Below are 23,586 nucleotides of genomic sequence, written 5' to 3'. Positions count from 1 at the left end.
TTGCTGACTTCCCCCTGTGTTTCCCCCGAGCAGGGAGAGCTTCCGCACTTTCCACGAGCTCTCAGAGATCTTCTCTGACGAGAACAACCACTCCCTGAGCCGGGAGCTTCTCATTAAGGTACGGGGAAGCGGTCACCCACATCGCTGTATGTCTGACGCGGAGCTTAGGCTGATGCTGGCAGAAATCTGCACGTTGCTCCAGCTGCCAGCCCTGGCAGCACTGCTGGGGCTGCAGGCAGGGGTTTCGGAGCAGGCTGGGCTTTCTGCTTCTCCACCCAAAAGTTGTCATTGCCTAAAGCGCTCAGAGCAATTTAGCCAGCAGAGATAAGCAGTAGGATATGATCTTGTGCACCAGATGATGGCTTCTCCCCAGAGGCAGCTGCATTTGTGAACAGCCTGGTGCAAAGGGCAGAGCTCTCAGGAGGCCTCTTGGTTTAAGGTTTTAAGGGGCTGTGGGGTCTGTGAAAGGCTGCAGCCCCAGCGTCTTTCCCGCAGCTTTCCAGCCTTGCTGCAGGTCGGGGCTGAGATCACACAAAACACAAAAGGGAACAAAACATCCCATTGAGGAGCTGTTTATACAGAGGGCTGGAAATGGGAGCAGCCTTTCCTATTCACTAAGGCTCTCCTCCCTGTTTGCCATGAAAAAGCTCAGCCTTGATTTCCTCCTCTTTCCCTCCACGAGCAAATTTTACCAGTAAAAGTGGGTGTGAACTTTAGCTCCTCTCTTGGCACGGTTTCCCACCCGTGCTGATCCCCACCTCTCCCCACCATCCAGGAGGGCACGTCCAAATTCGCCACCTTGGAGATCAACCCGAAGAGGGCTCAGAAGCGGCAGCAGCAGCAGCGAGAGATGGTGAGTGGGGCACGGCCATTCTCGTGTCCCCTTCCTGGTGGCTGTCTGGGCTGGGCTTGGCTCTCCGCTGACCCCGGCTGTCCCTTGCTGTCCCCCAGGGCGTGATGCAGGGCACCATTCCCTATCTCGGCACCTTCCTCACAGACCTGGTGATGCTCGATACTGCCATGAAGGATTTCCTGGACGTACGTACTTCCATCTCTATCCTCCTCCCCCTCTCCTTCCTCTGCCCAGGCATCCCCACAGCCTGGAGTGAAAAATGGAGGTAGTTCCCCATACATCTCACTCTGCCCCTCTGTGTGTCCTATATCCAGCGCTGCCCTCTGTGTGTCCTATATCCAATGCTTCCCACTGTGCATCCTATATACAATGCTGCCCCCCGTGTGTCCTATGTCCAACGCTGCCCCTTTGTGTCCCATATCCAATGCTTACCCCTGTGTGTCCTATATCCAACGCTGCCCCCTGTGCATCCCATACCCAACGCTCCCCCTGTGCCTCCGTTCCCTGGCAATGGGCCGCTCTCGCACCGCCCCTCGGCGGGCACTGCCCGCACTGCAGCGGCTCCAAGCCGGGCAGGCCGGGAGGGCTGGGAGCAATTCTCCTTCCCCTGCTTCGCACCGACCTCTGGCTCCTTCTTTTCCAGGGAGGGCTGATCAACTTTGAGAAGAGAAGGAAGGTGAGAGCTTCACCGTGGCATGGGCATGGCTGGGTGGAGGGAGGAGGCTGGCTTTGTGCAAGCCCAGTCTCTGCCAGTCTCTTTGGGGTTGATCTCTCTTTTTCTTTGCTGTGGTGTTCTTCATTCTGGGGGGAGATCCCAGTCCTTCCTAGGCATCTCTGTGCATGGGGCTGGGCTTTTTGGGGGTGTGTGTGTTGAGGCTGGCAAACAGCCATTCTGACTGCCTCCGTTGGCTGCAGGAGTTTGAAGTCATTGCTCAGATCAAGCTGCTTCAGTCGGCCTGCAACAACTACAGCTTCACGCAGGAGGACCATTTCGTGGACTGGTTCCACAGCCTGGAGCGGCTCAGCGAGGCCGAGAGGTGAGTATGAGCGGGGCCGAGCTGCTGCTGGTGCATGGGGAAGCCTCTGGCTCATCGCCTCCAGCTCTGCATCCCTCACCTTGCCTTGGCAAGCTAAAACCTTCCTCTCCTTTCCCCTAGTTACGGGCTGTCGTGTGAGATCGAGCCGCTGTCGGAGTCAGCCAGCAACACGCTGAAGGCGAAGAAGAACACGGGCATCATCAAGCGATGGAGCGAGTGAGTCTGCTCGTCCTGGCGGGATGTGGGGTGGAGGCAGGTGCCAAGGCCGTCGTCTCCACGGTGGTGCTGGGCCAGCCTTCCCTTGCCCCGCTCCCTTCTCACCCTGCTCCTGTCCCTCCCGTCAGCCGGCAGCCGCCAAGTACCGAGCCCTGCGCCAGCGGCAGCTCTCACTCCAAGTCCTTCGACCAGCTCAAGTGCGGGCAGTACCTGTGCAGCGGGGACGCCACCGACTCGGTCAGCGTCACCTCTGCCGGCTCCAGCAGCTCGGATGTGGAGGAGATCAACATCAGCTTCATCCCCGAGTCCCCTGACTGCCAGGAGAAGAAGGTAAGGAGCAGCTTGTGGGGAGGCAGGTGTGCCCTTCACATGGGGACAGCCCTCAGCCTGCTCTGGGGCTGGGGGCCTCGACGTGGCGGGGTCTCACGCCTTCGGCGGCTGTACGTCCCCCGCTGGCGCAGGGCAGTGAGATCCCTTTGGCCTCCCTTCCCCAGCACTCGTACACCCCGTCTGTGGCTGATGGAGAAGCTAAAACCACTGTGTCCTCCGCATCCCCTCTCCTCCCTGCCCTCCAGTTCTGGGAATCCACCTCCCTCTCCTCCCTGGACACGTCGGGCATCGGCTCGGGCTCCAGCAGTGCCTCGTCCTCCTCCGTCTCCTCCACGCCGGTGACGGCCTCCCGCACCCACAAGCGCTCTGTCTCCGGCATCTCCAGCTACTCGTCCCTCTCGCTGCCCCTCTACAACCAGCAGGTCGACGACTGCTGCATCATCCGCGTCAGCCTGGCTGTGGACAACGGCAACATGTACAAGAGCATCCTGGTTAGCAGCGGGCACCCACGGGGAATTTGGGTAGGGGGGGCTCGCCACGCTTGGATGCAGGCATGTCCCGCACTGGGAGGAGATGGAGGCGGGAGGTTTTGCAGCATTTTGTCCTCTTTTCAGTTAATAATGCTCTGTGCCTGCAGGTGACGAGCCAGGATAAGACCCCGGTCGTTATTCGCAAGGCCATGGCCAAACACAACTTGGACGGGGACCGGCCTGAAGACTATGAGCTCGTTCAGATCATCTCGGAGGAGAGAGGTGTGTACTGGGGTGTGGGAGGTTTTCCAGGCCCTGGCTGTGTCCCCAGCTGACCACACCTCAGCCTGGGGGGCATGGGTGGGAGCAGGGCTGGGAGGCAGCAGCAGGTGGGTGCCAGCACCCAGGGACTGCTCGCAGCCCCTTTCAGGGGTGCCCAACTGACCCCCGTCCTCGGACGCTTCCAGAGCTGAAAATCCCCGACAACGCCAACGTCTTCTACGCCATGAACTCGGCCGCCAACTATGACTTCGTGCTGAAGAAGCGGGGTTTCTCCAAGGGCGTGAAGATCAAGCACGGCTCCAGCTCCACCCTGCCCAGGATGAAGCAGAAAGGCCTGAAGATCGCCAAAGGCATCTTCTAGCCTCAGCCCCACTGCCACCCCTCACCGACGGGGCCTTGGGGGCAGGCTGCTCTGGGCCCGGCTGCGGCTGGTCCCTGTGCCGCCAGCACGGCGAGGAGCGAGCCTCGCCTGCATCGAGAGCCAGGGCGCTTTGGCAACCGGTGGCCTCCGCCTCTCTCTGCACAAGCTCCCGTTTCAATCAGGTCTTTTTTTTTTTCTACACAGGAAGGCAGCGGGGGGAATCTCTCTGTTTTATTATTTTTATTTTTAAAACCTTCCACGGTGCGCCACTCGTCCAGCCGCCGGCCTGCCCAGAGCAGGAGCCCGCCTCTCTGCCGTAGGTGCCTTGTGTCCGCGCGAGCCGGGGAGCGGAGGCCTGCAGAGGGGCTGTTTGCAAGGAGCGGCAGGCGAGCCGCTGCTACGGGAGCTTCCCGGCGTTGGTTTTTACCTCCACGTCCTTACCCTGGGAGAAGCCGCGGACGAGGAGGCACGCTGGAAGGGATGCAGCCCCGCGCCGGTGCTGGGAGCCCTGAGAAGGGCTGCGTGCGTGCCGCGATGGAGCGGGCGCCTCGTGCTCTCGATGACTGGAAGCCTTCGCGTGGTCTCGCTCCTCTCCCCGATCCAGCTGGACTTCGCCAGCCCGTGTTCAAACCTGCACCAAAGATCAAATGCCAGTGTCTCTTCTGCAGGCGGGGGAAGCTTTGCGCGCCTCCCCGTGCCCCCAGAACTGCCAGCCTAGCGAGGAAGAGGAGAGTGAATTTCTGTCCGAATTTGTGTAAATAGAGACCCTGGGTCTGCGCAGGTGGGCGACGAGGCGAGACAGAGCTTGGGGTGCTCCGAGTACCCCGGTGCCGCCGCCTGCCCCCCAGAAAGTGCCACTCACCTTGGGCTTTAACCAGACTTTTTCAAACACTGACCATGGGAGAAGCAGCAATGAGACTTCTTTTGTATAAAACGAAAATGTTTACTTTTTTTTTTTTCAATATTTATTGGTTGTAAATAGAAGAGATGAACTTGTACATTTTACTAACCCAGCCTCCCCCTGCCCTGCAGCCCAGTCCCTCTCCTCTCCTCCCCCTGGTATTTTCAGCTGCTAGAAGCAGCAGGGTTGCTCTGCCACGCTCTAAGGCACAGAGCGCTCTGGCCTCCCTCTCTCCCTTGTTTCTTTACCACTAGTTGATCGAGCAGGGGCAGAGATGCTTATTTTATTGACTGTAGGAAACACTAACCAAAGGGGGGACTTTTATTCTTTCTTTTTTTATTTTTTTTTACTTTTTCTTTGCTCCTGCACCTGCTGGGCCATCTCATTTAAGCACTTCCTCCCACCCCACCCTCTCTTTCCTGTCTGTCTGTGCTGCCGGGCAGGGGCAATGCGTTCCCTGGCTCCAGGAGAGGGGCCTGGGCTGCAGCGATGCCGCGCTCTCACGCTCGGGGGACCAGGGCTGGTGGCAGGAGGTGGTGGGACCTGTGGCACCGGGCGGGGAGAGGCCGCCCGCTTGTTGACCAGCGGGGCTGGCACCAGCTCTGCCAGCCCCACGTCCCCTTAGGGTGGCATGTCCTGGCCCACCGTGCCCACGCTGCACATGATGGGAGCCCCTGGCACCCTGACGCAGAGGCTGCCTCCTGTTTTCCTCCCCCTGCACGGAGCCTGGTACCAGCACCCTGGGGCCTCCCCTCGGCCCCGCGCCGCTCTGTGCCTGCCAGCTCCTGCCCACCCCGCTGTCACCGTCCCCCTCCCCTCCTGCCGGTGTCCCCTGGCAGCTCAGCATCACCGGAGGGACTGGCTGTACCATATGTATTTTGTACCACTTCAATGAAGGAGCACACTGCCCAGTGTGACTTGTACACAGCAATGTAATTAGTCTTTGCAATAAAATACCGATGCTCAAACGTCCCTGCCCCAAGGCAGGGGTTGTCCTGTCTTCCTTCCCAAAATGCTGGCCCATTCCTGGAGAAAGGGGAAACGGATCTGACTGTGGATGAGGTGGTGACTGAGCCTGTGGTTGTACCGTGCGGTACGTGAGTTGAGCTTTGTTTTGGGCCTGAATGAAGAAACAAGGCTTTTTTGTTTGCAGATCTAGCTCCTGCTTTCAAGTAACCCTGTTTGTTTGAATCTCAGTTGTTGGGCCTGGTACATTTTCTGGTAGCATAAATGTGACATCTAATTTACTGGTTTTACTTCTTTTCATATTAGCAATGGTTTTAAGAGCAAATGCAGCGGTTGGTCCTTATGTTGTGGAGATAGTGGTCTGTTTCGGTTTGAGGCATCATTCCTTTGGTGTTCAAGGGTTCCTTTCCTAGCACGGCCAGCATGTTTATTTTCTATTTTATAATTGCACAGACTGCGGTGGAGATTGCCTGGGTGGTGTAATGGCTCTGAGTGTGGGTATTACAGATACAGCTCCAACGCACAGAATTGCTCTGTGTCTTTTGCTACATAGATTACTTTAAAGCTTGAGTTTTTGAAAACTAAAGGATTGTATTGTGCAGGCAGGGCTGGTAATGTCATTAACTAGTAAGGCAGAATTAAGCATCCATGTAACTGCAGTCTTCTCAGACAGAAGAATTTCAGAAACAGATGGAAAATGAGTAAACTCTGGCCTGTTGTTGATAGAAAGCTTGGCTTTAGGTGTTTTTCCTAGCATTTTATTCTTGGTGCCTGCTAACACCTGAGAACAGGTAGGTATTCTTACCTGGAAGTAGAGTGCCCAGAGCATCTCTCCTTTTTCCCTAGTTCCCTGCTTGCAGTGTACTGAGAAGGATAAATCTGTTGCACAGCCGCTTGTGCCTCTGGCCTTGTGCATTGCCAGCACCTATGCTTTACCACGGCTGGTTCTCCCCAGGCAGAACAATACACAGCCCCCCCTTACAAAGTCATAAAGCTATAAGAAATGCCTCTGTACTTACTGTTGTAGCCCATGCTACAGAGGTAGCAGTGCAAGGCAAAGCACAGGATTTCCCAGCGAGCTATAGTGTGTGCACCCATGAGGGGCCGGTCCTCATATATCTAATGTTAGAATATATATACCTATATGCATTAGAGCACGTTATCAACCACTAACGATAAACCTTCCACTTGTAACACACTGAGGAAAGAACAACACCCAGGAAATGCCAGCAGATCTTTAATTTCTGTGACTGCATGGTAACAATCCAGCCAGTGATAGCAGACTAACGGCCAGAGTGGGCAACCTCTGTGAGCCTGAAGCTCTGCCACATTGCCGCCTTCTTGCAGTCCTTGTTAACTTCTGGCAAAATCAAAATGGAATTGAGAAGTGTGTTAGCTAGTAAGGACAACATACGCTACATCCAACAGAAGGGAATAATTCACTGCCAGGAAGTGTTTTTGTCCTGCTGGCTTTATTTCCAAGTTCACTGGCTAGGCTTGATGCTGAAGTCATTGCACAGAATTTTAATTCACCTTACACGAAGGAAAGAGCAGCACCCTGCCTTTATGGACTCGAGTAACATTGGAGTGCTTTACCTCAGCACCTCCTCAAGCAGGTTTTCTATTTCCCACACGGCCATCAACCCAGACAAGGTGTACTTCTCATACATGGAGAGATTTAGGAATGCAACTTCTCCTGCTTTCAGGTGTCATTTCCAGATGGTTTGGATTCTGGTCTCTCTTCTTGGCAGCCTGTTGAGATGCTACATTAAATGCCATTTGGAGCCCGGCAAGAAATCTATATCCCCTGTCAATGTTTTGAGGGCTTATTATCCAGCAATTATAAAAATGTGGGCAATGGCTCCTGAACATCCAAAACAACAGCCATCAGCAGGTACCACAGTCAGTACAGGTAGGTAGCTGGCAACTTAGTGCAAGTTTTGCTTTCCCACATCCTGTGTATGGTTGCTGAGCCCTCAGCACTCAAGGAACAAGAGCCAAGAATATTCTGTCCAACAGCAGCAAGACTACTCACCGAGTTCACACATAGTCCAGAATTTCTGTTTCCATTTCATTTTCACTCCCGTCAGAAGGCTTGAAGTCCTCTTCCTCTTCCTCTTCATCATCCTCATCCTCTCCAGACTCATATGCAAGCTGCTCTTTGCCATCTTCATTGCTTGTTGTACTTGAGAAAAGAGCTTAATTGGGAAGAAAGAGAGGAAGATACTCTGATGCATCTCTCAGTGCAATGTGGGGGAATATGCAGTATAGTTCATAAAGCAGAGAAAGGCAGAAGCCTGAGGATCACAGCTAAGGTTGCACATCTTAATAGAATTTTTTTTAAAAGAAAAGGAAAAAAAACAATGTTTTCACACCCCTGGAATGATCTTAGAACAGCAGCAGATCTGCAGTGTCATGTCTCATCTCCCACCTGATTCCGAGCTAATTCACTGGGATATTAATTTGGCCCGGCATCATGCAGAAATAATTTCCTCGCTTCTTGTTTGTAAGATATATGCCATCAATAAACAGGAAATAAATCTTAATGTCACTAAGAGATGCATCAGTAAGGATGATATCTTGGCTACTGCTGGGCAAAGACATTTAAAACCTGAAAGCTGTGATACAGGAAAGATCAAAAAGAAATCCTTTACTCCTGGCTATTCCTGCAACCCACATTCACATACAGGACAACAGCTGCAGCTCATGCACTGTGATGCACTAAAGCCCAGGGAGCACCAGGTGTAAACGAGCACTTAATTCTGCACCGAGGCAGCAAATATAGCAACACTGCTTCCCCAGCATTGATGGCAATATCCTGATTCGGTACGCAACATCTCAACGTCATCAGGTAGGTAGTAATACACTGCTCGGCACTCTGAGGTTCAGAAACATCCTTACCAGGTCTAGTGGATCTGATGATCTGCTTTATCATCAGGGACATGGTATCGCGCAGATCATCGCTAGTCTTCGGAAGGCACCACCCATCCCGCTCTGTGCATTCTGTCTCTGTACCATCATTCCGATGGATGATTTTCTGTAGGCTAAAAAGGAGTAACAAGGGGGTGAAATGTTAGCCTTCTACAGTCTGATGCAGGCTTCAAATACGACAGACTGTGGCTTACTTCAGTTTCACTGAGCTGGACTAGCATATTTGGTTATTCACCTAGCTGTCGTATGGGAAAGGAAGTCTGTGTGAAAAGTCTGTTCTATTTTTATTAAGAAGCTAAACCCTTCTTTTGTTGCTGGTCAAGGAGAGCAAGTATAATGGACTGGATATAAACAACGGGCTTTGAAATCTAGTTCTAACAGATGACTCAGCTGAAAGTGTGCCATACCTTTCCACATTCAAGTCACAGAGTTGGTAGAACATCTGCCGATAAGGGGGTAAGGCTCCTTCTCGGAAAATGTAGATGGATTCCTAAGAAGAGCAAAGACAGAAAGGATTTAATGCATGTTTTGTGGTGTAATGGGGCAACCCTGGCACAAGGCATTTCCTACACACCTCTGTTCCAAGGCAATATCCAAGCTGCAGCTCTAGCTGTAGCTTGTTCCTGCATAACAGCGGATCAGAGGTGTTGTTCTAGCAAAAAGGAGGGAAAAAAACAGACTCCTGTTTAAATATTTATTTTGCCTTGCTGGATTCTGCAAGATGATAAACACATGGCAATGTTTTGCACTTTGCTGCCCATAAAGTTCTCCAATTTTATAAACTGAAACAAAACACTTATTATGTTTAAGACTAGGGGTAAGAGTACAATTCCCATCTTGCAGCGTGTAAGAAATATATTCAGTGAACAGCAGATGAAGTTCTGGAGTGACGTGTTCAACTAGCAGCTTCCCAGGTAAACTTGTAACCATCAACTCATTCAGGTCTCAAAGAGAAATCTGTGCCCCTAATGACTTATAAAATAGGAAACGTTCCCTTTTTGCGATACTATTTCAAGATTCTGGTAAAAGAGAGTAATGCTTACCTTCAGTTTATACCTGCTGGAGGCAGACTTTTTTGCACTGGATGTACCAGAAGTACCAAGTCCCTGCTTCAGATCGTGCACACTGACTGTATGACTTACTGAAAAGCAACAGAGGCATGATTAGGGACATATTTCACTGTGGCACTGTACTGTTTCTTCTGTATGTTAGTGCAACTTTGCTGATCAGCAAAAACCAGACCAACCCAGCAACTGAACTGCTGATTCTTCAGAGATGTTACTGGACAGCAAATCAGTCACAGGAAAGGTGGTGAGTTTGGCTGTGTTCCTTCCACAGCACATTTGTTAACAATTTTAATCTTCTCTACTTTTCTTTGACAAAAACAAAAACAAAAAAATCAACTCCCCCCCTAATCTGTGCTGCACAATCACCAAACACAAGTGAATGTTGAGTTCTCACAATGTTGCTTACAGAACTCTCTTCTCTCTGGCTCAGCCAGACATGTATCAAAGACTCTCCCAACACTGCCCAGCAGGAGACTCTTCTATTGGTTTTAACAACAGCACAATATTACAAATAGGGAGGGAGTTCCAATTTTGGCTCAGCTGGAATGCAGGAAGAATTTTTACCACCTGAGACTAAGATGGAGTAAACCAAAGAAAGAGCAGAGCCAGACATTCCTTCTGCTGGCACAGCATACCTGGCTTTTTGACAGTGATGGGCAGACTGTAGTTGTATGTGCTGCGTTTTGCTTTCACTGGCATATCGTTAGGTGCGTAACCTGGAGGTGAAAAAAGAAAACCAATAATGAACTGAAGGCAAGCATTCTGCAGAGTATCACCAGCTCAGTAATAGACGTGCTGGACTAGTGTGTGAAATGATCTTTGGGATATTCTGAATTTGCGAGATGGGGAGAGGAGAGGTGTCACATAAAGAAAAACCCTTTTGGTTGGAAAGAGGGATCTGTAAGATCCGATCATAATGACTGGATGTCGGCTCTCTTGTGGACATATTACATGACCCCAGAAAGTCCTTTCCCTCAACTTGCCCTCTACAAAATCACAGTGAAAGGGAACCTTTGTCCTAAAGCCTAAGACCTGGTGCCCTGCACAAACGTTGAGTTCACTGAGGGAAAGCTACCATGGAAGCAACAGAATCTACTGCTCAGCGTCTCCCTTGAGGAACAGTGAAGATGGGCTGCTGACACACGCTCGGGCTTTGAATGCACATGGAGATGTCAGCCAGCTGTTCCTGGGGTTTGGAATGTGCCAAATGAGGGTAGAAATACCACATGGTATAAAATTAAGTTTTAAAGGAGTTTATGGAAGAACTACTGGAATCAATGAACTTAAAAAGATGCCTTCTTCATCAAAGCAGTTACAGCAAAAAAGTTTGAAAACAAATGAAAAGAACTACAAGGATTAACCAGAAAGCAAAGAGGGTCTGTGAGGGTTGGGCCCTTTTACCGTATTTCATTCCACAGCGAATTCGGAAGTCCAGTACTTGATAAATCTTTGCTTCAGGGTGTTTTCTGGGGTCATACCCAAACCTAACCCATAAGCTCCTCCAGGGACCTGTTAGCTGTGTAAACATACAGGGGTAGATGGTTACAAAAAATAGTTGTGTTGCAGAGACTTTTAGAAAATTCTAGTAGTTTCCTGCATTGTCCAAATATTTCTTTTACTAACTCCTTCCTCACTTTTCACAACCAGTATTTACATACTGAAACATGGGCAATTGATGCACTGAAGGCGAAATATTTCTGTGCCTTTAAAAATCAACTTGCAAGATCACAAGAAAATCTGTTTGGAAAAAATCCGATACCATTGCCAGATGGACAATCAGTTTGAATGTGTGACCAAATTGTAAAGCAGACTAGAATCAATGGAGCTAACAATTATCGAATCATCTACAGTTGTAACTTTTGTTCAGTAGGAAAGTTTGCCTTCCCTTTTTCTCTTTACATGAAGCCCAGGTACTTAGTGGTGGGACCTCAGAACCTGCAGAGAGCCAGGAACATCCAGGTGATCCACCCCTGCACCACCTCCTAGCAGCATCAGCCAGGACCAAGGGCAGATTTCCTCAGACTTACCATGTAATAGGCCAGATACGGCAACAGGAGTTTCAGCTTGTCTGGGTGGATGTTGACATTGGCTTTTACTGCATTCCGGGACCAGACTGGGCGGACTTCAAAGAGCTAAAATAATACATCATCATTTCAGGTACGTGCCCCTCGCTCGCTTTCCTGACATGACATTGTCATGCCTTGACAAATATGTATCGTATCCGTCATTTACAAGGGGAATTGCAGCTGTTCAGGATGCCAAATATTCTGGTATCCCTATCGGAATATGCCAGTACAACCCCACTTGTTTGATAGATTAGATAACAGAAAAAGCAGATGCGTATTTGGCTACGGTCACAAAGGACAGCTGGTGTCCAATGGGAATTGAACCCAAAAGCCTGGCTTCGGAAGCCTGGTGTAATTGGATGGGCCCGTATCTTGAATGAGGTTAAACAGGAAATTTCACGTCACAGAAAACGTTCAGAGAAGCCGACAAGTAGTTGTGATCCCAACAATTTTGCTGGGAAGTCAAAGAAAATGGCTGCATGCAGTCTTTTCAAGCACAGCATGCAACTGTAGAGTGCTCAGCCCAGCTCAGGGATGTGGCACGTACCTTCCTCAGCTCTTCCTCCACCTTTCTATCCACAGCATTGGTGCACACTTTCTTCCAGGTCTGTACAGCAGCATCCAGGGGTTTTGTTGGGACTTCTTCCTCATCAAAGTTCAAAAAGATAGCGTTGTGTGGGCGACGGGCCCTGCTGAGGCCAATGAGGTTCTCACCAGACACCTGGGGGTTGTTGTACCCATCCCTAGGAAGGAAACAAGGCAAAGGACCGTATTTACTTTCTGCCTATGGCACACGCAGACATGGCTTTCAAGGGAACACGTGAAAATGAAGTATGCTTTTTTGATTTTTGATGTGAAGGGATATAGCCATGTAAGGAGTGGGTCTTATTTTGTCCCCAGCTCCCCAGGGAGCATTCTCGTAACTGTAAAGGACTCACCGCTGAGGAAAGGTCATTTCAAGTTTTAAAAACAAGTGGCCAAAATAACTCTAGTTGCCTGTTCAAGGAGATCCCCCGTACTATGTGAGAGAAACCCCTCAAGCAGTTGATCACTAATTTGCAGAAAAGTGTATTTGCTGCACAACAGGCTTCCTGCTCTGCCTCTGCTCTCCTGGAGTTACTGGGTATCAGTAGAGGACATTGACAAAGTAAAATGGAAACACAGGTATTAAGATAAGTTTGCTTTGCTAAGTGTTAATGAAGGACTACAGTGAGAAATCAAAAGATGTTTCTTGTGGGAGACCTTGCAGATTGTTCTCCTGGCAAAAGTAACCAGGGGCCAGCAGGGCACAGGCCCGGTGAATGTGGTCACAGGACACATGGCATTGACTCAACATACTCTGCACTCAGCTGCAGCCCCGTGGAAGCAGGCAGAAAGACACACTCATGCATCCTACGCTGCATGTCGTGTCCTGCGGGGAGCAGTCATCTTCTATTGAAGCATTCAGCAGCTGATATTGATGAAATACATGAACAATATATTTAATGCTGCCGTGATGCTTCAAGAGCACAGTTCCTATAACAACAGTGAAGTCAGAATGCATTGGATGCATCTTCATGTGATGAAAAATGAAACCTGAACTTGAAAACTTGTCTGTTGTAAGCGTGTATCAATCCAACAAAATGTTTCATGTTCCTTTCCTTCCAAGAACCAACACGGACTATTTACTATATCAGGAGAAAAGGCACTAACCGGTGTTGGGTATCTGGTCGATAAAAATAGTCAACAGGAGTGTCTAAACGTGAGAAAATTGGTGGAGGGATGTAGAGAGGTAATTCTCTATTGAAAAATTCTTCCTTCTCTGGTTTGAGCATTAGGACTTTGTCATACATGGAGGTTTGTTTGCCATCAGGACCAGAGTGCATTGCCAGGTACTGGAAATCAGACATTCCTGTGAGAAGGAAACGTTAAAACATTGTGAAATCATTGTGAAGATAATACTTCTCCCAACACTCAGCTTTCAGGAGCAGTTGTCTGATAAGTCCATGCAAAGGTTTATACAGAAAGGAGGCTGTAACAATAGACGACTTGCTTTTCTTTGCAGTCTTAAATTCTTCAAGTGAAACATTTCCCTTTCCCATCAGCCCTTCCCATCAACCTTTAAGCTTTGCGGACCCAAACACAAGTATTACCTTGAAATTTGTAAACAGTGGTGACAATCCCAACAATTTCCATTTCAAACTGGACTTCTGGCTGGACTGGCTCTTCCGTGTCCACCTGCGTCTTATTCCTCCTGGTCCTCCTCCTCACCTTGAGCAGCATGGTGGAGGTGGGGAAGCGATTGGCGCACACGGGGTGGCAGTAAGGGTCCTTGGGGCGGAAACACAGCTCCAGCCTTTTGGCAGGGTCGGCGTAGATCTGCGTCGGAGAGGACAGGGGCAGTCTCTGTTAGCACGGCGCCAGGGCTGGCGGCTCCCTGCAGCACCTCGGGGGCACCCTTGGGTGCTCCAACCCCATTTGACACCTCCCATCCCACCTCCCTCACCCGGCTGCGGCCCAGGCGAGCAGCATCACCCCGAAACCTCGAGAAAAACCATCCCTAAGCCCCAGCAGCCCACAGATGAGGGGATCCCAAGAGGGGGACCCCAACGGGGGGATCCCAACGCGAGCCCCCCACCCCCACCCTACCCACAGCCTGGACCGCGCTCCCCGCTCCCCAGCAGCCCCTCACCCGCGACACCCCTTCCTCTCCTCCCAGCGTCCGCAGCACGGCTCCGACATCCCGCACCAGCCCCGGGTACTCCACGGACACCATGCGCGGCGTGCGGGGCAGCTGCACCACGGCCGAGCCCCGCTCCCCCCAGCACCGCCCGCCCGCCGCCATCGCCCCGGCCCGCCCGGCAGCCGCCCGGCGCCGCCCCGCGGGCTCAGCGCGATGGTTCCGCACCTCCAAGGTTCCCACCCGCCCTGGTCACAGCCCTGGCTGGGTCCCGGGAGCCGAAGGCGGCCGCGAGGCCGTTTGCAGCCCCCCCCGAGAGAGCCCCTGAGAGCCTTCAGGGGTGTAGGCTGCGGGTTGTGGCGCTGTGGTGGTCGTCGTCTTCGATGCTGGTTGATGCTCGCCTGAGCACGAGCCGCAGTGCGCCCAGGTGGCTTGTGTCAGGAATTGTGCGGCCAGCAGGGCCGGGGAGGTGATGTCCCCCTGTGCTCTGCTCTGGTGAGGCCGCACCTCGAGTGCTGGGTTTAGCTTTGGGCCCCTCACGACAAGAAGGACATCCAGAGCAGGGCTGTGAAGCTGGTGAGGGGTCTGGGACACAAGTCCTGTGAGGAGCAGCTGAGGGAACTGGGGGTGTTTGATCTGGAGAGGAGGAAGCATCCTATATCCAGCGCTGCCTGCTGGGCATCCTATATCCAGTACTTCCCCCTGTGCATCCCATACCCAACGCTCCCCCTGTGCCTCCGTTCCCTGGCAATGGGCCGCTCTCGCACCGCCCCTCGGCGGGCACTGCCCGCACTGCAGCGGCTCCAAGCCGGGCAGGCCGGGAGGGCTGGGAGCAATTCTCCTTCCCCTGCTTCGCACCGACCTCTGGGGCCTTCTTTTCCGAGGAAGAATGATCAACACAGGGTAAGCAGGCGGTGAGAAGGTGCTGGTGTGGGGCAGGGTTGGTGTCACCCACAGCGGTGTGAAGTCGGGAATAATTCCAGGCACAAATCCTGGGTGACAAATCCTGATCCTCATCTTCCTTCCTGAGCTGTAGCTCCTAGCCTGGCCTTTGCCAAGCAGCCTTGTGGCCATAAACCCATGCAGGATAAATTCCCCCTTGCTTGTTTGTTTTTTAATAGCGAACTGGGCAACGATTCACTAAGAGGTTTGTGTTGCATATATAACAACTGCAGTTATCCATGAGTTCTTTGTTATTAGTGTGGATGATTGTAAGGTGGCAGCATCCAAAGGCACAGATCAGGATTGGGTCCGTCCTGCTACAAATCACGCAGGCAACCAGGAAAAACAATTCCCGAGCCAAAAAGCTGGCAGAGCAGACCAAGCTATGGCACTGATGCATCAGCAGCTTAACCGAGCTATTGCTGTGTCAGGGGAAAATGCTTTGCCCAGAGGCTTGATGTTGCTCCCTGCCTCACTGTAATGCTAGAGACAAAATCATGTCACGACAAAGACATGGAGAAGCCAAAATCACTCAGTTACAAGCAAGCCTTTAATGAACTAAGTCTGTCTTTACGAGGTGTTTTTCCTTAGTTTCTCAGCAGCTCCACAGTTTACTGGGTGGTGGCAACCTGCGGCAGTTTCAGATAGACGGCGTTCCAGTAGTTCACAAATGGGGCTCTCAGATTCTGCTTCACGGAATCGTAGTTTAAGTTGTTGTTGATATCCAGGTAGTAACCGCCCTCAGTGGTGTAGGGCAGCCAGGTAATGGGCACCTCTGAATACCCTGTGTTGGGATCACTGGGAAAAAAGAAATAGAAATTCTGTTTTATGAGGGCAGCTTGTGGATGTAGCAAGGTTTGTGTTGTCTGGGGATTCTGCCTGTGCTCACAGGAGGCTTTAAGTGAGTGCAAGAAAAGAGTTTGACATTGAGACAAGTGATAGCAATTCTGCCTCCTAGGAGCAAGTTGTCAACATGCATTCTCCTCCTTTGGTCCCCCCAGTATCAGTCTTGGCTGCACACAGCAGCTTAACTACTGTCTGAACTCCAGGGTTCAGAAACAAGCTTCAACATTAAGTTTGAGCAGAGATCACAGGTTCTGAAAATGCCTCTGCTGTTCCCGGGTGTTCTCTGGATGAGGAGAGCTCAGAGCAAACTCCACCACTGGGAGACATAGAACCAGATTTGAGATGGAAGCACAGACAGAGAGCACCCTGCTTTTGAGAATTGCTTCTGAAAAGTTAATGGGCAAAAGCAGGAGGTTGAAGTGCTGTAGCAAGCCCCACGTGTGGAACCAGAATCACTTACCCTGTCCTGGCAAAATTGGTCCAATAAGCGATCATGGCAGCTGAGACAGTCCTGTGCTTGGGCAGGTAGCCTAGAGGGGTGGCAAAGGGTTTCCCAAACACGTACTGCAGGTCATCAGCGTGGTCTGCTCCTACCCAGCTTGGGTAGATGGGCATCCGAGATGGCTGGGAGAACACATAGCTGTATGTCTTGCCACTCCTGGGGAAATAAAATAGAGGGGTGCAGATTCATAACTGTGCTCCAAACATCAGCAGAGCCAGACACTGAGCCTTGTAAGATGCTCATGTGTTTGGAATTGTCTAAGATTTGCTGTCAGGAGAAAACTTTCTATCTAGTAATTTTTAGCTTCCACTTCTGATTGTCACGCTAACCCTCATATCATCCAGCTGGTGTGTCTCATGGATTTGAACAGTGCCAGGATGAAGCTGGGTGTTTTGGAGATGCAAAAACTTGTTTCAATGGTAATTTAAAACTCTTTCTCAGCATGACTGCCTTATAGCATTAGAGAAGTAACGTTTGTATGAGCCACATGTAGGTGGCTCCTTCAATTTCAGCCCTCTTAAACAGCTCCTCAGCCCCTTGTGCCAGGAGTGCAGCATCTCAGGCCCACCCCCCCCCGGGCTTTGGGCTGCTGCCATCACTGAGCTGCTCACCGGGCATTCTGCAGGTGCAGGTTCAGTGTCCACTGCGTGGGAATCAGGAAAATGTAGTCAGTAGCCAGGTCCACCACTGTCCTCTTCATGACTTCCTGATCTGGGTTGTCACCCCACAGCTCTGTGTAGATATTGTACGTGAGGTTGGCTCCTCTTTCCCCCCTGTCCACAGTAAGTCCTTTGACCAAGTCATAGACGTCGCTCCTGAAAAGACAAGATTTCCAACAATTATGGACCAGCAGCTTGAAGCGGGGTGTGGGAACTGGTCCCAGCTCCCTTTGACGTTCACATCCAGCCCTGTGGTCAGCAGCTGTTTGGTGGAATAAAAGCCGGGGATTTCAGTCCAGCTCTTAGATGGGGGGGGGGCACGTGCTCCACAACTTTCTCAGCAGAACAGCTTGAGGCCAAATGGGACACAAGCTCCTTTAGTCCGTAAGCACCCGGAATCTTTTTTTTTGTACCTGCTCTGCACAGAAGAACAGCAGGGCTGCCAAGCCTATTGCTTAATACCACTGAGTTCAGGAGCACATTAGAGATATTTGGGGAGGCTTCCCCACTAACAAATCCTTTCTCTTGAAGACTCTGGACTTGGCAACATATCTGTTAGACACCCAGCTTGGCGAGACATCCTGTTTTGAAGCTAGTGCCTTCTCCAGTCAGGACTAAGTCCTTGGTGTGGGGGGGATAATTAAAGATGAAGTTCCTCTCGGTGAGGGTTTTAAGAAAGTCCTTTTCTTACGCAGTGATTTTCACCAGCGGGCGGTTGATAGCAGGTATATCGATGCCAGCAAAGAAGTGTCCGTCCATGTTGTTGACCCCAGCGATGTAGTCGATGTCAGCAGCGTTGGCAAAGAGTTTCTCTGGTATGTCTGGGAGGAAGTCTCCATCGATGACAGGCGTGATGGCAAGTGTATGAACCAGGGGACCTGCAGCAGGAGACAAAACCAGAATGTGTTAGGAGCACAACAAGGCAGATGTGTGGCCTGGCATATCCCATTGCTTGAGGAATTGTAGAAAGAACAGGCTGAGGGGAAGGAGAGCTTGGGGGGTGACTTCAGCATGGGTAGGATGTCACCGGGGAGCAGGGTGACCGCAGGATCGTGTTCAGTAAACCCCTTCCTGGAGGTGGAGGAGAAAAGCAAGAGATTTGCCTGCCAGGTGTTGGCAGGCAACATCAGCAATTCCTTTCCATCTTCCCCCAGTCCGCACCCCAAAAGCCCAGCCAAAGGTTGGGAAGAGCAGAACTTCTCCTCCCCAGCCCATCTGGCTGGTCTGCCTCACACCCGTGCAGCAGCACAGCAGCGGCTCGGCCACTCTCTGCTCTGAGCAGGGCTGAGTGCTGGGGCTGCTTGCTAGGACCACAAGTAATAGCCCCCAGCAAGCGGAGGGAATTTCTTGGGAAGGAAACTGCCACAGGCAGCAGAAGTGCAAATGTTCTCCACCTGCTGTGAGCCCAGCAGACCCTACACTGCACCCAGTGGCTCAAGGGAAAGTAGGAGGGTGTGCGGTCAATTATTTTGTTGTTTTTAAGCTGTGTTCTGGAATTGCTGCTTTCACAAAACAGAAAGTGCAGACCAGAAGCTACCTGTTTTGGCACCAAGGCATGACCCTCGGACAACTGCTCTGCCACTGCTGCCGCTGCACACCCAACAGCATTCGTTCAGCGCAGCGTGCACCTGCCTGGGGAAGGGTGACTGTGAAATCTGTTATTGTTGTCCCCCTTGAAGGACACAAGCACTGCTTAAATACTCCTGGCAGCGACGCCAGTGCCCCCTCGAAGGCACACGGAGCCTCTTGTGTGCGGAGGACCCAGCGCGGGCTGCGGGACTTACTGGCCAGGTTGACGAGCTGCAGGTGGTAGGCCAGCGTCACAGCTTTGGGGTCGCTGACACGCAGGCAGTTGGCCAGGGCTGTGGTGTTGCTTATGGGGCAGCCCACTTGTTGTCCAACCTGCAGAAGGAGAGAGAGAAGAACCTCATGGCATTACCCTCAGAAGTCAGGCTTCATTCCCAGCTCCCTAGAGAAGAGGTTGGTGTTAATCTCAAAGAATGCATGTTTGGCAGCATGGCTCCTCCGGGTCCCTTGCTTTTTATGCTCTTCTCTATGAAATGCCTTTTTTGTTCCCTCGAGCAAGACTTCAGCTTCAGGATTGCTGCCCAGCGCGGCACAGCTGTGATCCAGCCAGCCCAGGTAGGTGTGTGGGGTCCCCAACTGTCCCATGTGCCAGCTGGGGTCCCAACCCGCACGTTACCCTTTTAGCCCAGTAGAGTGGGTCCTTCTGGATGGCCCAGCTGCACAGGCTGACGCCGCTCTGGCTGATGGCTCTCTTGAACAGGCCTGCATTCTTTGGGGACAGTATCTGCAGCACGAAATAGAAACAGTCGATTTCAGTAATGAATTCCTGAAGAGATGGTTGCCTGCCAGAGCTGGCTGATCCCCCACACAGCTTGTGCACAAGGCCAGGGAAGCTGTCAGCTCTCGTGATACTGAACAGGCTCAGTAGTTAAAAGGTGATATGGTGAAAAGGGGAGAAGAGGAGCAGGGGGACGTGGCAACTAACAGCTGTTTCACCAGAGATCCCCAAAGTGAGGACACATGCCTGCAGTGGGGCAGCTGATTAAAGTGAAGAAGGAGGAGTAGCTACACAACAAGGAGGCTGAGCCCTGCTGTCCCCAGGCAGGAGAGGATGCTGATCAGGTGGAGGAAAGCCACGGAGTGCTGAAGGGACTGGCTTTCCCATTTACAGAAAAGAGAAGTGGCTGCAGTGGAGGCTGACAAGGACAACAGACCTGCAGGGAGACACTGGTGGCACCGGCTGACTCTCCAAAGATGGTGATGTTGTCTGGGTCACCCCCGAAGGCCTTGATATTCCTCTTCACCCAGGCAATAGCCATGTGCTGGTCCTTCAGCCCATAGTTCCCTGAGCAACAGAGGGCACCCGCCGTTGAGTTGGGGCACAGCCAAAGCCGATAAGTTGGGGTCCTGTGGCAGGATCCCCTAAAAGAGAGCAGCTCGGGTACCTGGCATGTTTGAGTCTCCAGTGCTCAGGAAGCCCAGGGGCCCCACGCGGTAGTTCAGGGTCACCACAATCACGTTGCCCCGCACGGCGATCTCCTCGCCATCATAGAGGTAATTGTCGAGGAAATTGGCTCCCTGCCCCCCTCCGACAAGGAAGGCGCCGCCGTAGATCCACACCATCACTGGCAAGTTGGTCGAGACTGGGAGAGGAGGAGGACAAGCAGTGTGAACCACGACGTAGCCAGAGGGTGCTGCCCATCACCATGCCTGTTTGCTAAGCACTGCTCCACTTGGGCATTACAGACCTCCTGGGGCGGGTGCAAATGCCCCTTCCTTCATTGTCACCTCACCCTCACCACAGGCAAAGTATTCCCAGGACAGTAAATATGTGTGGACCACAAAAAGCGACTGAGAATCTCCTCCCCAGGTCTCCGCCAAGCACATACCCTCTTTCTTCCCTTGAGGGATCCAGATGTTCAGGTAGAGGCAGTCCTCTTTCCCTCGGACATCATTTTGCGCAAGTGTCATCTGCATGCAGCGGTTTTTGAACTCTTTTGCCTTCAGCGTTCCTGAGAGGAGAAAGAGAACACACCAGGTCCTAGTTAGAGGTGCCAGCTCTGTCTTTTGGTTGCAAGCTGTCCGTCCATCCTTCCTCCCCTCCGTAAGTCCAGCACAGAGGCAGCAAAGCCTCCCCAGCCACTGTGACTGGCCTGAGGGAGTGACAACGGGGTACCCTTTCCTGTGTGAACTGGCTCTGGACAGCCAGGGCATGAGAAGGAGAGATTCAGGTGCCACGCTTTGGATTTGTTACTTCAGGTGGTCACTTGGGAGCACTTGGTTGCAGACTCCCATACCTGCCCTGAGACTCAGCTTTTTCTTGGCATTGCATAGGGCACTGTTAGTGCAGTACCTTCTACCTATCTATAATGGACTGAAGAGACAAAAGTTGGAAACAAAAGCCCAAAGGCATTCCAAAGCTGGATCTTACCTTCCCATCCAGGATGAGGTTGGGGGTCTTCCAGAGTGTTTGGGGGGGCAGCAAAGGGGATCCCTCTGAAGATGTCGATGTAGTCCCCGAAGAGTCCCAGCTGTTTATTCTCGCCTTCCACGAAACCTCCCTCGGTGTGCACCACACCCAGCTAAATGTGGCACCGTTGAGAAGAGGGGAAAGTAAATCCGTTGCAGTCCTTCGTGGCTCAGGCTCCTCGTGATGCCAGCAACCACAGCGTACCCTGGCTGGAGGGTCCCCCCACGTGGGGCTAACTCGCAGCCTCCCTTCACCAACCATCCCTTTGGTTCCTTGTGGAAAGCCCATGGGTTGCTGCTGCTGGAGACGTGCCCGCGCAGATGTCCAGCACGCTGCCCGTTGGAGCAGACAGGCAGCAGCAATTTCCCTGCTCTTCCATGCACACACCATAGAAGGTGAGAACCTGCAGCCTGAAGATATAAACCAGGCCAAAGCTGCTACAGAACTGTGCGGGGAACTTTTAGAAGAATGTCACTGAGAGCCTTTGCCATGTTTAGGGCAGGAAAATACCGTGCCGTTGCTGTCACTGTTTGGGCTTCAGGGTAGACATAGTGGGATTTTGCTCATTCAGGCAGGAGCAGGCAAAAAGTTTTCCAAGTTATAAGAAATGCCTCTGTACTTACCGTTGCAGCCCATGCTACCCCAAGGTAGCAGCACAAGGCAAGACACAGGATCTCCCAGCGAGCCATGGTGCGTGCACCTGAGGAGCCGGTCCCCAGCCAGAGGCTGACATATGTATATATAGCTACGAGTGCGGCTATGTGTCAATGCCATGACCCGGTTTTTACTCTAAGTTGTGTTGCAGGAACCCCAGCACACTTGTCCTTCAGTAGGCTGAGGCCAAGCCATGGCTGAGGTAGACTGGCGTCACGGTGTGAGAGCCCTGCAGATGTTGCCTTTGTGGGATGAAGGCCAAATGTAAGGAAATATCTCAATCTAACAAAAAACAGGGAACATAATGCTGAAGCCTTGAGAAGCCTCACACAAGTGCAGGAGATTGAAATTATATTAAACCGTGCAGTAGAGCATATTACCAACCACTAATGATAAACCTTCCACTTGTAACACACTGAGGAATGAACAACACCCAGGAAATGCCAGCAGATCTTTAATTTCTGTGACTGCATGGTAACAATCCAGCCAGTGATAGCAGACTAACGGCCAGAGTGGGCAACCTCTGTGAGCCTGAAGCTCTGCCACATTGCCGCCTTCTTGCAGTCCTTGTTAACTTCTGGTGAAGTCAAAATGGAATTGTGAAGCGTGTTAGCTAGTAAGGACAACATACGCTACATCTAACAGAAGGGAATTACTGCCAGGAAGTGTTTTTGTCCTGCTGGCTTTATTTCCAAGATCACCGGCTAGGCTTGATGCTGAAGTCATTGCACAGAATTTTAATTCACCTTGGATAAGGAAAAGCACATTTTTCTGTTTTCCACATGTCCATCAACCCAGACAAGGTGTACTTCTCACAGATGGAGAGATTAGAGAATGCAATTTTGTCTATTTTCAGGTGTGTTTCCAGCTGATTTTGATTCTGGACTCTACTGTGCGTTTGACTGAGCTGCAAAGCAGACAGGAACCGATGGAGCTAACAGTTACTGAACCATCCAGGGTTGTAGCTTCTGTTCAACAGCAAAGTTTGCCTTCCCTTTTTCTCTTTACATGAAGCTCAGGTACTTAGTGGTGGGACCTCAGAACCTGCAGAGAGCCAGGAACATCCAGGTGATCCACCCCTGCACCACCTCCTAGCAGCATCAGCCAGGACCAAGGGCAGATTTCCTCAGACTTACCATGTAATAGGCCAGATACGGCAACAGGAGTTTCAGCTTGTCTGGGTGGATGTTGACATTGGCTTTTACTGCATTCCGGGACCAGACTGGGCGGACTTCAAAGAGCTAAAATAATACATCATCATTTCAGGTACGTGCCCTCCGCTCGCTTTCCTGACATGACATTGTCATGCTTTGACAAATATGTATCGTATCCGCGTCATTTACAAGGGGAATTGCAGCTGTTCAGGATGCCAAATATTCTGGTATCCCAATCAGAATATGCCAGCACTCCTCTTGTTTGATAGGAGGACAGAAAAAGCAGATGCGTATTTGGCTACAGTCACAAAGGACAGCTGGTGTCCAATGGGAATTGAACCCGAAAGCCTGGCTTCGGAATCCTGGTGTAATTGGACAGGCCCCTATCTCACTCTTGAGCAAGGTTAAACAGAGTCAGAAAACCTTCAGGGAAGCCAGCACATAGTTGCGATCCCAACAACACCTGGGGGTTGTTGTACCCATCCCTAGGAAACAAGGCAAAGGACTGAGTTTGCTTTCTGCCTGTGGCACACGCAGACCTGTGGCATTCAAGGGAACACATGAAAATGAAGTTCTCCAGATTTTTGATGAGAAGGGATACAGCCGTGTAAGCAATGGGTCTTACTTTGTCCCCAGCTCCCCAGGGAGCGTACTGGTAACTATAAAGGACACACCGCTGAGGAAAGGAAATTT

At 51.5% G+C, this 23,586-nt stretch overlaps 3 protein-coding genes across 13 annotated transcripts in view; 1 reads left to right on the top strand and 2 right to left on the bottom strand.

The window, feature by feature from the left end:
- RALGDS (ral guanine nucleotide dissociation stimulator) overlaps positions 1–5,418 on the top strand; it is a 48,699-nt gene extending 43,281 nt beyond the window's left edge. For 3 of the 5 annotated variants that reach the window (XM_040531618.1, XM_040531615.1, XM_040531614.1), the window contains exons 9-18: positions 34–118; positions 776–853; positions 952–1,038; positions 1,497–1,529; positions 1,769–1,890; positions 2,011–2,106; positions 2,235–2,436; positions 2,601–2,927; positions 3,074–3,188; positions 3,374–5,418. In XM_040531618.1, the coding sequence (XP_040387552.1) occupies positions 34–118; positions 776–853; positions 952–1,038; positions 1,497–1,529; positions 1,769–1,890; positions 2,011–2,106; positions 2,235–2,436; positions 2,601–2,927; positions 3,074–3,188; positions 3,374–3,549 (1,321 nt within the window). In that variant the 3' untranslated portion in view covers positions 3,550–5,418. The remainder of the gene's footprint in view (positions 1–33; positions 119–775; positions 854–951; positions 1,039–1,496; positions 1,530–1,768; positions 1,891–2,010; positions 2,107–2,234; positions 2,437–2,600; positions 2,928–3,073; positions 3,189–3,373) is intronic. The other 2 variants (XM_040531619.1, XM_040531616.1) reach the window with 1 other exon arrangement.
- Positions 3,802–14,596, bottom strand: GTF3C5 (general transcription factor IIIC subunit 5). Of its 6 annotated transcripts, none has more exons than XM_040531623.1 (12): positions 14,152–14,351; positions 13,613–13,838; positions 13,173–13,371; positions 12,028–12,223; positions 11,442–11,546; positions 10,816–10,930; positions 10,050–10,130; positions 9,391–9,488; positions 8,755–8,837; positions 8,318–8,460; positions 7,452–7,614; positions 3,802–4,180 (listed from the first exon to the last, which is right to left on the bottom strand). In XM_040531623.1, exons 1-11 carry the CDS (start codon positions 14,302–14,304, stop codon positions 7,457–7,459), a joined length of 1,557 nt encoding a protein of 518 aa, XP_040387557.1. In that variant the 5' UTR covers positions 14,305–14,351; the 3' UTR covers positions 3,802–4,180; positions 7,452–7,456. The 6 variants fall into 6 exon arrangements, with proteins under 6 accessions (XP_040387557.1, XP_040387560.1, XP_040387556.1 ...); XM_040531626.1 differs by lacking the exons at positions 3,802–4,180; positions 14,152–14,351 and adding exons at positions 6,881–7,168; positions 14,368–14,596; XM_040531622.1 differs by lacking the exon at positions 3,802–4,180 and adding an exon at positions 6,881–7,168.
- Positions 14,597–15,616: 1,020 nt separating this feature from the next.
- CEL (carboxyl ester lipase) lies at positions 15,617–23,009 on the bottom strand. Of its 2 annotated transcripts, XM_040531620.1 has the most exons (12): positions 22,876–23,009; positions 21,709–22,783; positions 21,047–21,197; positions 20,505–20,627; positions 20,061–20,258; positions 19,830–19,960; positions 19,292–19,399; positions 18,873–18,990; positions 17,780–17,966; positions 17,041–17,244; positions 16,388–16,585; positions 15,617–15,879 (listed from the first exon to the last, which is right to left on the bottom strand). In XM_040531620.1, the coding sequence occupies exons 2-12, from the start codon at positions 21,772–21,774 to the stop codon at positions 15,693–15,695; spliced, it is 1,671 nt and encodes a 556-aa protein (XP_040387554.1). In that variant the 5' UTR covers positions 21,775–22,783; positions 22,876–23,009; the 3' UTR covers positions 15,617–15,692. The 2 variants fall into 2 exon arrangements, with proteins under 2 accessions (XP_040387554.1, XP_040387555.1); XM_040531621.1 differs by lacking the exon at positions 21,709–22,783.
- Between the last annotated feature and the right edge of the window lie 577 nt (positions 23,010–23,586).

Source organism: Cygnus olor, chromosome 19 (assembly GCF_009769625.2).
Source record: "Cygnus olor isolate bCygOlo1 chromosome 19, bCygOlo1.pri.v2, whole genome shotgun sequence".
In the NCBI taxonomy this organism is placed as follows: Eukaryota; Metazoa; Chordata; class Aves; order Anseriformes; family Anatidae; genus Cygnus; species Cygnus olor.
This window is presented reverse-complemented; position numbering and strand designations above follow the sequence as displayed.